Source organism: Mytilus trossulus, chromosome 3 (assembly GCF_036588685.1).
Source record: "Mytilus trossulus isolate FHL-02 chromosome 3, PNRI_Mtr1.1.1.hap1, whole genome shotgun sequence".
Classification (NCBI taxonomy): domain Eukaryota; kingdom Metazoa; phylum Mollusca; class Bivalvia; order Mytilida; family Mytilidae; genus Mytilus; species Mytilus trossulus.
The window spans coordinates 39,760,752-39,776,194 of NC_086375.1; the positions used below are offsets into that span (position 1 = coordinate 39,760,752).

The 15,443-nt window shown below is 32.0% G+C and overlaps 1 protein-coding gene across 1 annotated transcript in view; it reads left to right on the forward strand.

Annotated features, from left to right (window-relative positions):
• Window positions 1–209: 209 nt before the first annotated feature.
• LOC134710763 (SCO-spondin-like) overlaps window positions 210–15,443 on the forward strand; it is a 40,857-nt gene continuing 25,623 nt past the window's right edge. The window contains exons 1-13 of the mRNA XM_063571159.1: window positions 210–401; window positions 1,855–2,025; window positions 2,221–2,391; window positions 3,060–3,230; window positions 4,072–4,242; window positions 4,575–4,745; window positions 5,175–5,345; window positions 6,346–6,516; window positions 6,902–7,072; window positions 7,419–7,589; window positions 9,252–9,422; window positions 13,240–13,410; window positions 15,204–15,374. Coding sequence (XP_063427229.1) covers window positions 221–401; window positions 1,855–2,025; window positions 2,221–2,391; window positions 3,060–3,230; window positions 4,072–4,242; window positions 4,575–4,745; window positions 5,175–5,345; window positions 6,346–6,516; window positions 6,902–7,072; window positions 7,419–7,589; window positions 9,252–9,422; window positions 13,240–13,410; window positions 15,204–15,374 — 2,233 coding nt within the window. The 5' untranslated portion in view covers window positions 210–220. The remainder of the gene's footprint in view (window positions 402–1,854; window positions 2,026–2,220; window positions 2,392–3,059; window positions 3,231–4,071; window positions 4,243–4,574; window positions 4,746–5,174; window positions 5,346–6,345; window positions 6,517–6,901; window positions 7,073–7,418; window positions 7,590–9,251; window positions 9,423–13,239; window positions 13,411–15,203; window positions 15,375–15,443) is intronic.

Genomic DNA, 15,443 nt, shown 5'->3' on the forward strand with positions numbered 1-15,443 from the left:
GTTTGATTTGGCCCAGTAGTTTCAGAGGAGAAGATTTTTGTAAAAGTTAACGACGACGGACGACGACGACGACGACGGACGACGACGGACGACGGACGACGGACGACGACGGACGACGGACGACGGACGACGGACGACGGACGACGGACGACGGACGCCAAGTGATGAGAAAAGCTCACTTGGCCCTTCGGGCCAGGTGAGCTAAAAATGTGTAATTTGTATGACCATAGTTGATGGAGCGTGGTCAGGATGGAGTGAATGGACAGAGTGTTCATTGTCTTGTGGAATAGGAAAGACTGAAAGAAATAGAACATGTACTGATCCGAAGCCAAAAAATGGAGGAACTAGTTGCACCGGAAGTGACGACGAAGTGAAAGTTTGTAACATCATTTCCTGTCCAAGTATGTATAGTGATGTGTTAATGATGTGTGTAACAGGGTGTAGAAAAGTCGTATCAATCGATATTCAAGTTCAGGTCTTCTGGTGCATATGATTCGATATGTAGGGATGTCAAAAGATCTGAAATTTAATACTCGGATACTCGGTCATGATACTCGAGTACTCGCGAGTACTCGGATAAATCTTAAACGTTTATTGAAAAGTTTAGATTTTAGGTAGGATGCAGTATTTTTGTTAATACCTATCATAAACATGTTAACGAAAGACAAACGTACTACAAACATAGCTTGATGCTCTGTTTTTTGTGTATCTAAAAACAATGAATTACCGACCGCAATTTAAGACGAAAGACTGTTTGACTTTCTATTTTTTGTTACAATTAAAGCATATGAAAAAATTAGCTCGGAAGGAAAGGACGTTGCTGGTATTGCTATAACAAAACGTAGCCTCAAGATAAACATCTTATGTCGTTAATTGATTTTATTTAGTATTACGAATGGGGTGTTTCAAATGAACTAAAGTGAGTGGGAATGTTTAGAGAAATATCTCAAGATGTATAACAGTCAAACGAGTATCCGATTACTAAAACTGTACTCGAGTACTCGGCCTTCCGATCGAGTACCCGAGTACTCGACTACTCGTTGCCATCCCTACTATTTATCTATGTATATTAATTTTGCCTTCAAGCAAAGGCAACAGTAGTATTCAGCTGTTTAAAACTCGTTAATTGATGGATGAAAAAGTAAAATCAGGGTAACAAACTAAAACTGAGGGAAACGCATTAAATAAATAAAAGGAGAACAACGTCACAACATTAACATGTAACACACACAGAAACGGACTTAGCATTAGACAAAATCCGATTAGAATAACAAATATTACATCACATTAGAAAATTCATAGGTTTTAAATACAAGAAAATAAGACTTTCATTGCCTTTGAATACACAAATAGGAATCAAATCGATTTAGATTACAAGCAGGTAGGAAATGTATTTATTGTTACTATAGTATAATTGTCATATAATTAACATTCTTAGCCGACCCTAGTTGATGGAGTTTGAAAATGAAGCATGTCCATATCCATGATATCTTTTTTTAGTTGATACAAATTACGTAAATAAACTCATCAGAGATACCAGGATTCAAATTTCACACTACGCAAGACGCGCGTTTCGTCTACAAAAGACTCATCCGTGACGCTCGAATCAAGAAATGTCTAAAAGGACAAATAATAAAATGAAGTTGAAGAGCATTGAGGACCAAAAAATCCTAAACGTTTTGCCAAATACAACTAAGGTAAGGTTGACCGACAAATATAAGTTTTGTTCATATCCTGTCAAACAAATATATTTGAAGTACTTGACACACCTATTTTGACAATCAATTATAACGTTTTTTCTATCTTAACTCAATATATATCAAGGGTTATAGCTTGTGATAATATATGTTGTAGTTGATGGTCAATGGGCAGAATGGAATGAATGGTCCGAATGTACAGTGTCTTGCGGCAAGGGTTATAAATCTAGAAATAGGTCATGCTCCGACCCGCCACCACAATCTGGTGGAGGAGTTTGTCATGGTAACGAAACTGAAACAGATTACTGCAATACAAACAATTGTCCAGGTATGTTTTGTAATGGAAATGAATTTTAATTGACATTAAGAAAATCTAAATACGCTGCATTAAATTAACTGGTTATGAATCTTAGTCTAAAGTTTGTTTAGTATTCGAGATTGCAGCGAACAGTTTCTTTTCATATCTTAAAGGTCGCTTGTATGTACATTTTACAGCAAGGACACATTTTATTTATTTCTACAGTAGACGGTAATTGGTCATCCTGGGGTGATTGGCAAGAGTGCAATACAACATGCGGTGGTGGAAATAAAACACGGAATAGAACATGCACAGATCCCATACCAAAATATAATGGAACAGATTGCCATGGAAATGATACTGAAGTTGCAATATGCAATGATATGTTATGTCCAAGTAAGACTGTAATACTTTTTGCTCGTTACATGTAAACTAAAGACAAGTTAATTTAAGAGTTTTATGAACTTTGGTTCAATCAAATATAAGGTGATGATATTAAGATATCACTCGTGGTTCGATTACAATTAGCTTTTTTAAGGCGGCGCTCATGTAGAGAAATGGGATACTGTTATTCTTGAAATCTATATTTTAAACATCTTTGGTCTTAAACAATGTTTAATTTCAACTTTAAAAATGTCTCGTCGACACTCTAATGTCTTGAAATTTGAATGCAGATTTCCATTCGTTTTATGTGTTTCAGCTTTTGAATTTGCCATTTGATAGGGGACTCGCCGCTTTGTGTTTGGTATTTTATTTTATTATACATTTTACAAACTCTTTACCTTAAGTTCTTACATAACTTACTTTTAATCATGAAAGTAGATGAAAAGGCGATATTTTGTATAAGCTGTTTATATTTTCAAGAGTATACAAATTTGTTACATTTTCAAAAAAAACATTGCACTTCACGGTTCCTTTCAACAACAACAAAAAAACTCTTCATAAACAGTACCAAAACAAATCGCTATGCAATATATGTGATAGGATATTCCGGGAGTCAGTTAACTGTACTATCGTTTTGGGCTTTATGTTTATAACTACTATGTTTTTATTTATTTTCCCAGTTGATGGTATCTGGTCAAATTGGAATGAATGGTCAGCCTGTAGTTCATCTTGTGGTGGTGGTTCACAGTCACGGAATAGAACATGCAACGATCCGGAACCACAGTACGGTGGTATCCATTGTTCTGGAAATAAAACTGAAGAGCAGAATTGTAACGATGACCCCTGTCCAAGTATGAAGTACATATTACAGTGTTTTGAAATAATTCTTAAAACATGCTTTATTTGCACATTAAAACATTAACTGTGTTTCACATCTATGTATTCAAATTCTGTAAAATGACAAAGCTGGAAAACACAGTTCAGCATATTTAACAAGTCATTAGCACAATGTTCAGACTGTGAAATAACACCAGACGCTCCAGACGGGCTTTAAGCACATGCACTTGTTTCAGAATTTTTTTTCCCTCTATACCTTAATATAACACAAGGTACTTAACTCGCATTTCAAAAAAAAATGTCAGGTGGTGACGAAATCCCGTTATATGCCGATTTCTCGGCTGTCAATCACACTTAAACTTGTCATGTCGTAAATCTAAATTGATTTATCGTCACAATGGTGTATAACACGCCTACTTTTGCTGTTGGAATCATCCGTAGCAATCCTACCTAAGTGTGTCAATCGTAACTATTTCGTGTACCGACGCAACATTGAAAATAAACGTTTCGCAGGGAAAGGTATCTTCGTCACTCTTTTTATATATCTGGGTTTCCGATTGGTCTTTTCTGACCAGTGTTTAAAAGAGTGCAAGCTTCTTTTGAAAATTATGCTTGTTAATGAAATTTAATCTCTGTATAGGATAACTGTGATAACAATTGAGAATTCAATATGTTTTCTTTGTAGGTAGCTATCAATATACAATGTAAACTCTTTTAAGTCTGTCTTGTTCATGTGAAATTAACATTTAATGGCCCGTATTGCAACTATTCATTTGTTAACAGTATCATTACCACAAATATGTACAATACTATTTTTTACGCACAAATAACGCAAATTTTCATTTTGTTATTTAGTTCATGGTACCTGGACTGAGTGGTCTGACTGGGGTGACTGTGATGTATCATGTGGAGGTGGAATTCAAACAAGATATAGAAACTGCTCTAATCCTGAACCTCAGTTTGGAGGCGAGGACTGTTTTGGCAATGATACAGAAATAAGCGTCTGTAAAAGTCGAAACTGTCCAAGTAAGTTAGTATGAAGGATAAGTTTACCAATGGATTTGGAAGACATTGAGAGAAATGCTTTATGATATTTGCGTATGAAAACTCTATAAATTAAAACATAGTATTATTTGTAATGAATTTTAACATACTTTCGTTTGTTAAATGTTTCAACTGTTTGCATTTTTGTGCAATTTCATGAACCAATAGATAATTTTGTCTCTTAAGTTGATGGATCATGGTCAACATGTTAGCCTTAAAGAATTTTAAACGAAAATATGATTTTAATTGACATAACGTCATGTATGGAATGTAAGTATGAAAGAAATGAAGTGTAATACCTCTTACATTTGTAGTTGATGGAAGTTGGACTACATGGTCATCGTGGGACGAATGTAGTGTGTCATGTGGAGGCGGGATAGTCTATAGAAATAGATCATGTTCAAATCCAGATCCAAAGTTTGGCGGAAAAGACTGCATAGAAAATGCCACAGACACAAAGTCGTGTAGTGACGATAAATGTCCAAGTAAGTTCAGTCTTTGCATTATTTATGTTCAGATGTTCTAAATTTCAAGATTTCATTTAAGAACCGAATGTAATTGAGACCGCCGTTATTTTAAGCGGACTAGTTTGTATTCACAAGACATGACATTGCTGCTTACAGCACGGTATATTGATTATCTTATTACATCAATAGTTCAAATACTGATGACTACCATTTGCTGGTATTGAAGTAACTTGAATGAAAGAATGAAATTTAAAAAAAATAAAACGAATGTGTTGCAATTAGTGAAGATAAAGACATAATGTTAAAATTCTGTTTCCATATTAAGAATCTAAATGTTATCCTGTATTCAAATAACTCCAACTCTTTTTATTTATTCAGTTTTCTACATAATGAGCATCAGATTTAACGACATATGATAATAACATATTAATTGAATCTTAAATTTAGTTGATGGCTATTGGACAAATTGGTCAGAATGGAGTATTTGTAGCAAGTCATGTGGAGGAGGTCTTGTGCTTAGAAATCGAACATGTTCCAATCCTGAACCGCTGTTTGGTGGTGACGACTGTATTGGAAACAATACCGAGAATAATTACTGCAACACTTATGAATGCCCAGGTATAATTATGAAAGAAGTGAGGTTTCTTTCCTATGTCAGCATCGTATGGACTGTTTGTCAATACCTCTTTTCATTTTTGTTTACCTTCTTTAGAATATCCACGTGTATATCTGTAGTTATCTCTGTCACATTGTAAAACAACTTTAAATTTCAATTTTCTTAATGAATTTTGATGGCACAACCATGCACACATACACTAAACCATGTCTTACAACAGGATAACGTAGGACAATGACAATATGAATTGCAAACGGAATGACAAATGGCATGTTGGACACACAGTAAATCATCATAACACCCGTTGTCTTCATTTGGAAGTACTTATATGAAATTTGGAATATATTCGTCAATATCAAAATGTATTTGATCATCATAGGAAGCCATGGCTATAAAATGATTCAGTATATAAGGACTCATCAACCTGTTATTTACCAATCATATTGTCTGTTTATTTGTCTAACTGACAAGTTCTCAAGAAATACTGAATAGATCAATTACATATTTAGTTATTATATTCTCTGAACATAAATGAGTTGTAACGTTTTATCACTTTTCGTATCTGCTAAACGCCCACTTCCTGTGTTCCTTAACTTTAAATACCAGTGGGATTATGTAAGGGATAACAGTGAGTAAAAACTACTGTTTTTGTACAATATTCCCTGTTCATTTGTTTGATGTAAAAAGCTTATATGGAACAAAAAATTGTGAATATTAAATTGTTTACCGTGGTGATTATAATTGAATGCGAAATATTCTAAATAAAGTTAATAATTTACTACATAAAACAAGAAGATACTTTTTTATGTGACAAATTTCATAGTGTTGATTATACAAGAATAAGAATCATCAAAAGCATTACATTTTCGCTTGAGAATTTATTTAAATAATATTTTATTATGAATTATACTTGTACAAGACAGGACACATTCACAATAAGGATCCAGAAACAAAAGTGATATTTGGTACAAGAGGCTCAGGTTAAGTTTAAATATATTTCAGTCGATGGTAATTGGACAGATTGGTCAGTATGGAGCACCTGCAGCCACTCTTGTGGAGGAGGTTTTCAATCTAGAAACAGAACATGTTCGAACCCAGTACCTCAGTTTGGTGGAAATGAATGTCTTGGTAATGTCACTGAAGATGATATGTGTAATGTGCACAATTGTCCAGGTAAACACATATATTCATTTGCATGGTTAATAAAGAAAAGTATATACCTTCCTGAAGCTTAATTTATGTATTGTGGTCTAATAATTTGATTTTCATCTGTCTCTTAAATATTATTTCTCTAAATCTATTGAATTTTCACTTATGACGTCACAATAAAAGACGGCCATGCCTGAGGATGTCACCAAGGAAGAACAGTGCAATGGAAAAGACATCTCTTATTAAATTTATAAGGCAAACAAATTCTACCTACCTAATATCGTGTAATAAGATATCTCTCAACTATTGACAGTTACATTTTTAAATGCTAGGCGAGTGAATAAAGTTCATTTTGATATTTACTTATTGTTTCCTGAATTCTTAAAATTGTAAATATTTCAACATTAAGTGGATGGCAACTGGACAAAATGGTCAGAATGGGACAATTGTACACAGTCTTGTGGTGGTGGATTTCGGTCAAGAGTAAGAACCTGTTCGGATCCTGAACCAAGATTTGGAGGAGAAAATTGTTTAGGAAACAGTACTGAAGGTGATATTTGTAATGACCACTTCTGTCCAGGTAATGATAAAAATAATAAATTATAATATAACTTTTTTTTAAACAGAAAGTAAACGTAGTCTTAATTCGTTGTTTTTACAAGATTTTTTTAAGGCATTTACATTAAAATATATGACTTTGTAAAAATACGGTTAAATGAAAAAAAAAATACTAAAAAATTGAACAAATCGTTGATAATGTCAGAAGCTGTTTGATTTAAGTTGCATGGCCTGAATTAAACACCAACACAATTTTTAAAACAAATAGGCATAGCAAACAATTTATCTCAGATTGAGATAATACATGTACATTTCTGACACATTTTGGCATCAGTTGAGTTAGTCTGTATTAACGATTTATTTTGCAGTTGATGGCAATTATACAGATTGGTCCGAATGGAACAGTTGTAGTGATACTTGTGGCGGAGGTCTTACTCTCAGATACAGAAATTGTTCAAATCCTGAACCTCAGTTTGGTGGAATTGACTGTATTGGAAATAGAACCGAAAATGATTCCTGCAACACACATTATTGCCCAGGTTATACATACAATTCAAAAAAATAAATAACATAATGATTATATCGCTTCCGTGCTACAGAAACAAAAAATGCCCCGAACAAGCAAGCGTTAAATTTTTTATTCTATAGCATTTTTTTTCTCGTTAGATTCAAGTACTGCCATTACAGTTAGGATTGTCAAGTGTCTAGAAGACATCTACAGTCGTAAGAGTTCTGAAGTTGAAGGTCTGATGGAAGTGATCACTTGATACATATTTTGATGTTTTCATATAGTATTCTGAATTAATCAATTATTCACTATAAAAGAAATAGATTGGTTCAGTCTCTCCAGAACTTATTAAACAGCATAGCTATTTTGTACTTTTTTCACTTTCGATCCTTTATATCTGGGCGTCACTGGTGAGTCTTGTGTGGACAAGGCGCGGTTTTGGCGTATTGAATTTTAAACCTGATGCTTTTTGTTATCTATTAATCATGTTTTTCTTTGTCTAATATGTTCTCCTATTTATTTGTATTGTAGTCCTGTAATATTATGTTGTCATTTCAATGTTATATTTAACTTTGCCATTAAAGTGCGAGGTTTGGCATGCCATAACACCAGGTTCAACCCACCCCTTTAAAAGTGTCCTGTTCCAAGTCAGGAAGATGGCCATTGTTATATTATTGTTCGTTTCTGTGTGTGTTGCATTTTAACGTTGAGTCGTTTGTGTTTCTCTTATTTTTGGGATAAGACGTGGCACGGTACTTGTCTATCCCAAATTCATGTATTTGGTTTTCATGTTATATTTGTTATTCTCGTGGTGTTTTTTCTGATGCTTGGTCCGTTTCTGTGTGTGTTGCGTTTCGGTGTTGTGTCGTTGTTCTCTTATATTTAATGCGTTTCCCTCGGTTTTGGTTTGTTATCCCGATTTTGTTTTTCGTCCATGGATTTATGAGTTTTGAACAGCGGTATACTACTGTTGCATTTATTTGTGAAACTCCTTCAGTGTAGAACAAAATCGTAGATGCATATGTGTACACCAATTACTATTTACATTTTGTTTGTATTTTTGAACATCTAACCATATTATAAATGCCTCAAAATGTGCTTAAACGTGCATTTATACCATGTTTGGGTACATATGAGTTTGTATCCAAATATTTAAAAGAGGAGCATCAAACATCTGTAGTCTTTCAGATAGAAATTGATTAATAAAATTATCTTTTTTTTTATTATGCGTTAAAATACAATTTGATTGTATTGGAATATTTAACATTTGTAAAAATTGCTTCAGAGTATACTTTATATTTTGTTTTGTGTTTGAATTCCACTCGGCTTAAACAAGTTCGTAATTTGACTTTGTTAAGTTGAACAAATATCGCGACATTTGACCCTACCTCATTATGACATAAAACTGAGGATAAACACTTTTTTTAATTTGTTTATAATATTTCTACGTTCGTGATTTCATTATGATATCATATCTTAAGCTTTTTCCCTCTATAGTGTACAGTGTATAAAAATAAAGTAAAAGAACAAAAATACTGAACTCAGAGGAAAATCAAATCGGAAAGTCCATAATCACATGACAAAATCAAATGACAAAACACATAAAAAACGAATGGACAACTGTCATATTCCTGACTTGGACATCCAATTTAAATGTTAATTTAATAATCACCGGAATTTTCTTTTAATACAGTTGATGGTAGTTGGGCAGAATGGTCAGAATGGGACAATTGTACCGATTCATGTGGCGGCGGCCTCCAATTTAGAAAAAGAACATGTTCAGACCCTGAACCACACTTTGGTGGAATTGATTGTGTTGGAAATAGCGTAGACAATAATGTTTGCAACGAACATGAATGTCCAGGTAAAATATATTTAGCTATTATTTTTAATACATTACATCTAGGAAATCTCTTTTTTTATGTTTCTTGAGTTCAAATTTGAAGGTAGAGACTATTTTTTTAATTTCGGTTTGGAAGAGAAGGATTTATGATCACAATTGTTATTGGATTTATTATCAAACATATCAGAAGCAGCCTCGACGCCTGGATCTGAAAAAAAGTAACTGTTGTTATACTTTACAGAGGATGGCCTCCATAGACTTAAATACCACTTATGTGTTCAGAAGTGACAACAGTAAACATGTGTCTATACAACATGTCTAGCTTGAATCTTAAGTTTTTTCGGTTGTGTGATGGACTAAAATGTATTTATACCAATGCTTCACGAGGATGAAACATAGAAAATGGATTTTTAGACGCAATATGATATTCTGCAAATCAAAATAATGATAAGACAAACAGAACTATTGAATTCCAATTTTTTTCTATTTGAAATTTTTAAACAATGATATTATTTTTGTACATTTTCATTTACTCATAAAATTGCATCGGAGTCTTCCATCATCAAAAAGAAAATGTTCGTTGATGCTTGATTTTTTTCTTTCTTAAATTAATACATTTGAATAAAAAATGAAAGTTTATCAATGAACCTTAAAGTAACAGAATTGAAGTATATGGTTATATACTTTTTAACAATACAACAAAGTAGGAGATATGATAGGAGCAAGTTTTATTTTCTGAAATTGCTAAAATTGTAAAATTATTCCAGTTTTTTTAAAATGATACTAATTTTATTTAGGAAAAAAAACCAGTTTTTGTACTCTGGAAACTTTATTAAAGATGATTTATGACTTGACCATTGAGTAATAGTCGACATTTACGTTTTTTTTTTACCTTTGATGGTCCTTTCATGCATAGTTTGATGTTAAAATATATATTAGCAACATCTTAACCCAAAAAGATATATTCCATACATAGTAGTTAAATAGCCTTAATGTGAATTACAAGATTTAAAAAAATTAGACCATTTTTGCTTTTAATGTAAGAAGTGTGAAACCTTGGCTTAATTAGATGATATCATTATAATCAAGTACACTTAAAAAAAAGATTATTCCATTTATTTATATTATATACTAGTAGTAAGAACACTGAGTACAGTTACCCTCTTCTGGTTTCATAAAATAAATATTTCTTATCTCGAAATACTGCCATTTAGTTGGTTTTTTTTCCACATCATATTAATTTTTATATGTAATATATCAGATACTGCATGAGACGTACCTATAACATGTATAAATCAAGAAAAAAACACATTTTATTGGAGGTTTTCGATGTTAAATATTTCAGAGATTGCATTCTTATCTCAAAAACCATAAACAGCTAAACTGATTGGATGAAAACCGTTGTCCGGTTTTATATTATGAGAAAACTTAACTTAAAAAATATATTATTTCAATGTAAACAAAATTATTTGTTTGTTTATGATGTCTTTAACTAGCCAAAATGAATATGTAGAATGCAAATTCACAGAAACTTGCTAATATAATAACTCCTGCGGTCATGCCGTTTTTGAACTTGCAATCGCAAAACAAAACACGTTATTTTTCAATAGATGATCACTGGCAATTGTTCGTAGGAAGTTAAAAGATAAAGGCTTATTATATATTGAGGTAAGAAATTGTACTAAAGATTAGTTTACATAACACTTAGCACTGGAATGCTATAGTTTATAATGATTAGAAGAGTTTAAAATGTTACTGACTAACTATAAAGCATGCTTCAATATATTTTTTTATATTTAATATGAAACGTGAATTTCTAATCTCATTGTAAAACACTGTATGTTTTGACTGAACTAATTTGATAACCATAATCACAATTAAGTTTATTGTATAATAAAAGAATAAAACTATCAAGTGATGTTACAGAAATATATGGTCCATTTGAAACTCTTGATTATAATATCTACATTAAAACAGCACTTATAATAAGATATAAACTTCTCTTAATCTACCCGTTTTTAACTATTGTGATGAGGGAATATTGCTATTAAATTTTTTTTATTATTATTTTCTAATTTTATTATCAATTAATATCTGTTTTTCTATTTAATTTTCTAGAAATATATATTTTTCGTCGTCTTTTCTGAAATTGAAGTATTTAGTTTGCTTAATTAATTACAAATTTGCAAGGATTTTGATTTTATTATCTCTCTCATATTATATCATTGTAAATTCAAATATCAATAGAAAATGCACATATATCTTTTAATTATAAAGTAAATAAAAATAAATTAACTGACCATATTGTATAAAGTTATTGATAAAATCAATAATTTATACGTATGATTAAATCCTTTAGAATGGCTTGAACTCATCTGTGTGTTACATTTCAGAGTAAAAGATGATACTATTCTGCAGAATGAAAATACGACCAAGTGGTGCTCCACATGACGGTGTTAGGAGTCAGTAAACATAGGAACTTCAAACCGGAAAAATATATGATTCATTCAAATGTCGTTATCCTACAATTAAATAATTTGTTTAAAGATACAACAAATTGACAGGATACATATTTTTGTTTATCATCATGCATGCATCAAGAATTAACATTTGTGAATATTCAATAGTATTAAAATAGTGCATTTAGAAGGAATAGAACAGATAATTACCAAACAAGGAATATACAAGAATACATAGAGACTGCAACATACGGACAAGAAAATGTGCAACTGTTATCAATCGTATTGTAACTCATTGCAATAATAAAGTATGCTCTCATTAGTGTGTTATTCTTACTGTAACTTCCAATGAAAAGTTGTGGAAGGGACGGGTTGAGGTCGATGTTCATGGCACAGTATTTAAGAACATTTTATAAAAAATAGTTATAATTCTTATGAAATGAAAGGTCGAGAGAAAATAGATTTTATTTCCATAAGACAGTAGATCATTTATCTATTATATGAATAAGTTAAGGAATCTGATGTACAGTAGTTGTCGTTTGTTTATGTAATATATACGTGTTTCTCGTTTCTCGTTTTGTTTATATAGATTAGACCGTTGGTTTTCCCGTTTGAATGGTTTAACACTAGTAATTTTGGGGTCCTTTATAGCTTGTTGTTCGGTGTGAGCCAAGGCTCCGTGTTGAAGGCCGTACTTTAACCTATAATGGTTTATTTTTTAAATTGTTATTTGGATGGAGAGTTGTCTCATTGGCACTCACACCACATCTTCCTATATCTATATATTCACAGTATTAATCTGAAATAGTTGATAAAAGTGAAACCGGGTCTTTAAAAATGAAAATTTTGTATGAAAAAGCAGTCAGTGTAATGAACAATCAATGATCAAAGAATTCAAATCAAATTTTATAGAGCATAACATTCTTCAGGCTCCTCCAGTCCAAACAATAGTATGTAAAAATAGACATCGTGGAATTGTAAATAGTTTATTATCATTTAGCTTTTGATATGCCATTTGATTACGGACTTTACTTTTTGAATTTTCCTGGGAGCTCAGTATCTTTGTGATATTACTTTTTACAGCATTTCATGTACAGTCAAATATAGCAAAATAACACTGATGATTCCCTTTTTATGTGCACATGTTACAAGTTACGATTCACTACACAAGCATGAGATTGATACGTTCGATATATGACTCAGGCGTAACTCAAATTAAGCCAATAAACCGGTAATGTCAGCCTAACAAATATAATTTTCATCGTTTGATTTTGTCCGAATGATAAAAGTCTAGTCTTACTCCAGAAAGAAGTTGACGTCTCAAATACGTTTGACCTTCGTTTCGAAAACAAATTTTCAATGGTTCCTTTTATATACAGTTGACGGTAGTTGGACAGAATGGTCCGAATGGAACAATTGTACTGATGTATGTGGTGGAGGACTTAAATCTAGAAATCGAACATGTTCAGATCCTGAACCTCAGTTTGGTGGAAACGATTGTAAAGGAAATAACACAGAGAGTACTTTATGTAACCAACATTACTGCCCAGGTAAGACCAATGAAATTAAGGTTATATAAAATTCACTACTTTTTTTATTCAAATTTTGAGTCTTTATTCAGATATAACAGATACAATACTCATGTTGAAAAGCTGTTTTGTTGGGAAAAAAAGTAAAATCACAAAAATACTGAACTTAGAGGAAAATCAATTCGGAAAGTCCATAATCACATGGCAAAATCGAATAACGAAACGCATCAAAAACGAATGGACAAGAACTGTAATATGCAATTAGTAGTAATAACAAGAGAATACTGAGTATACTATCCACTGTACCCTTTGGTTACGGTAACTCATTTATAGGGATGAATAAACTGCTGTAAGTGGAGGAGGAATTACTAACGTAAGAATACGGGAAGCAGTTATTTGAATTTGGATAGATAAAATAGATATAAGAAAATAATAGTATGTATCCCAATACTTTCTAATTGAATAAAAATTACCATTTAACGATAAACTGACTTGAAAATCCGTATTAAACTGCTTGTGGAACAATTTGCATATTTTCATTTATACAAACAAAATAATGGATATATAAAACTGTCTAAATGTCAATAAATGACAGTTGGACAGATTGGGTGCATGCATGGGTCGGAATGCAGTTTTAGATTCAATGGAACTAATTGTAATTTCATGTAAATTCATGACGCATGACGATTTTACAAGATGAATTTTAAAATACCATTGATTTTCAGGAAACAGGAACTTTATCAACGAAACAGTGTATTGTACTTGTTACTAAATTAATCAATTAAAAAAGAAGGGTACTTCCTCTATACGTTTATCTTTTCTATGTTAGCAGTTTCAGCTTTCCTAAGAAAAAAAAAGTTAAGTGAAAAGTTAAGCATATGAAAATGTTATAGTTTAAAAGGGAAATAGAAATAGCATATTAAAAATGTGATTCATCCAAATCACATTTCTGTTGTTACCTTCACAGGAACGTCCAAACCGTAATATTGTAATAGTAATACCAAGAACGTATTAGTACTTAAATACTATATGACCAACAAGGACCTAACGAAGCAGCAAAATAAAATAAATGATACATTTTGTCTGAGAGAGTTTGAACCTTATTTTTCGTATTAATTTCTAGGTTTATATAGTTTTATGTAGACGAAATGGACATCTGGCATATTCAATTATGATCCTTGTACCTCTGATAATTATTTACACCACTGGGTCAATGCCACTGCTGGTGGACGTTTCGTCCCGGAAGGTAGTCAGCAATTGAATATCAATCATATGGTCATTTTTATCAATTTCAATTTGTTCTTGTTTGCCTATTGTTATTGTTATAATTATTTTGAACTGAGCGTCACTGACGATTCTTATGTAGACGAAATGCGCGTCTGGCGTATTAAATTATAATCATGGTACCTTAAATAACTATTCACCGAGTAGAAGATGACAAATGATATATTTTAGTCATGTTTGTAGTACCGTCAAATTGAATGCTATAGGGTAAAACACCCAAGATGAGGAGCATCGGTATTGACTAGAATAAAAAAATATTTTAGCCACCATATTCACAATTTATTATTTGCAATATTTTATCTACATATTATTGGTTATTGTCATATGAAGCAGCGATTCTAGATAATGCAACAGGGTTTTTAATACAATAGTACACAGTATACATACAATGATGATTAAAATAGTATACAAAGGTATACATGATCATACAATTATTTTACTTTCTGAAAATAATTTATTTATTTCGTATTCGAGTTTCCCCAAGTTGTGATAGTTTACAGCATTATTATTGTACTCTTCTCTGCTTGTAGTTGATGGCAACTGGTCTGAATGGAGTGAATGGAAGGAATGTAGTGTCTCGTGTGGAGGTGGGCTCAAGACAAGAAACAGGACTTGCACACAACCTGAACCCCTATTCGGTGGCAAATATTGCATAGGAATTGATACCATCATTTCTGACTGTGCATACAATCCTTGTCCGAGTATGTATTTTAATGCATTTCTCCAAAAACGACTACATTCAATTCACTGATAAGAATTTTGTGTGGGTT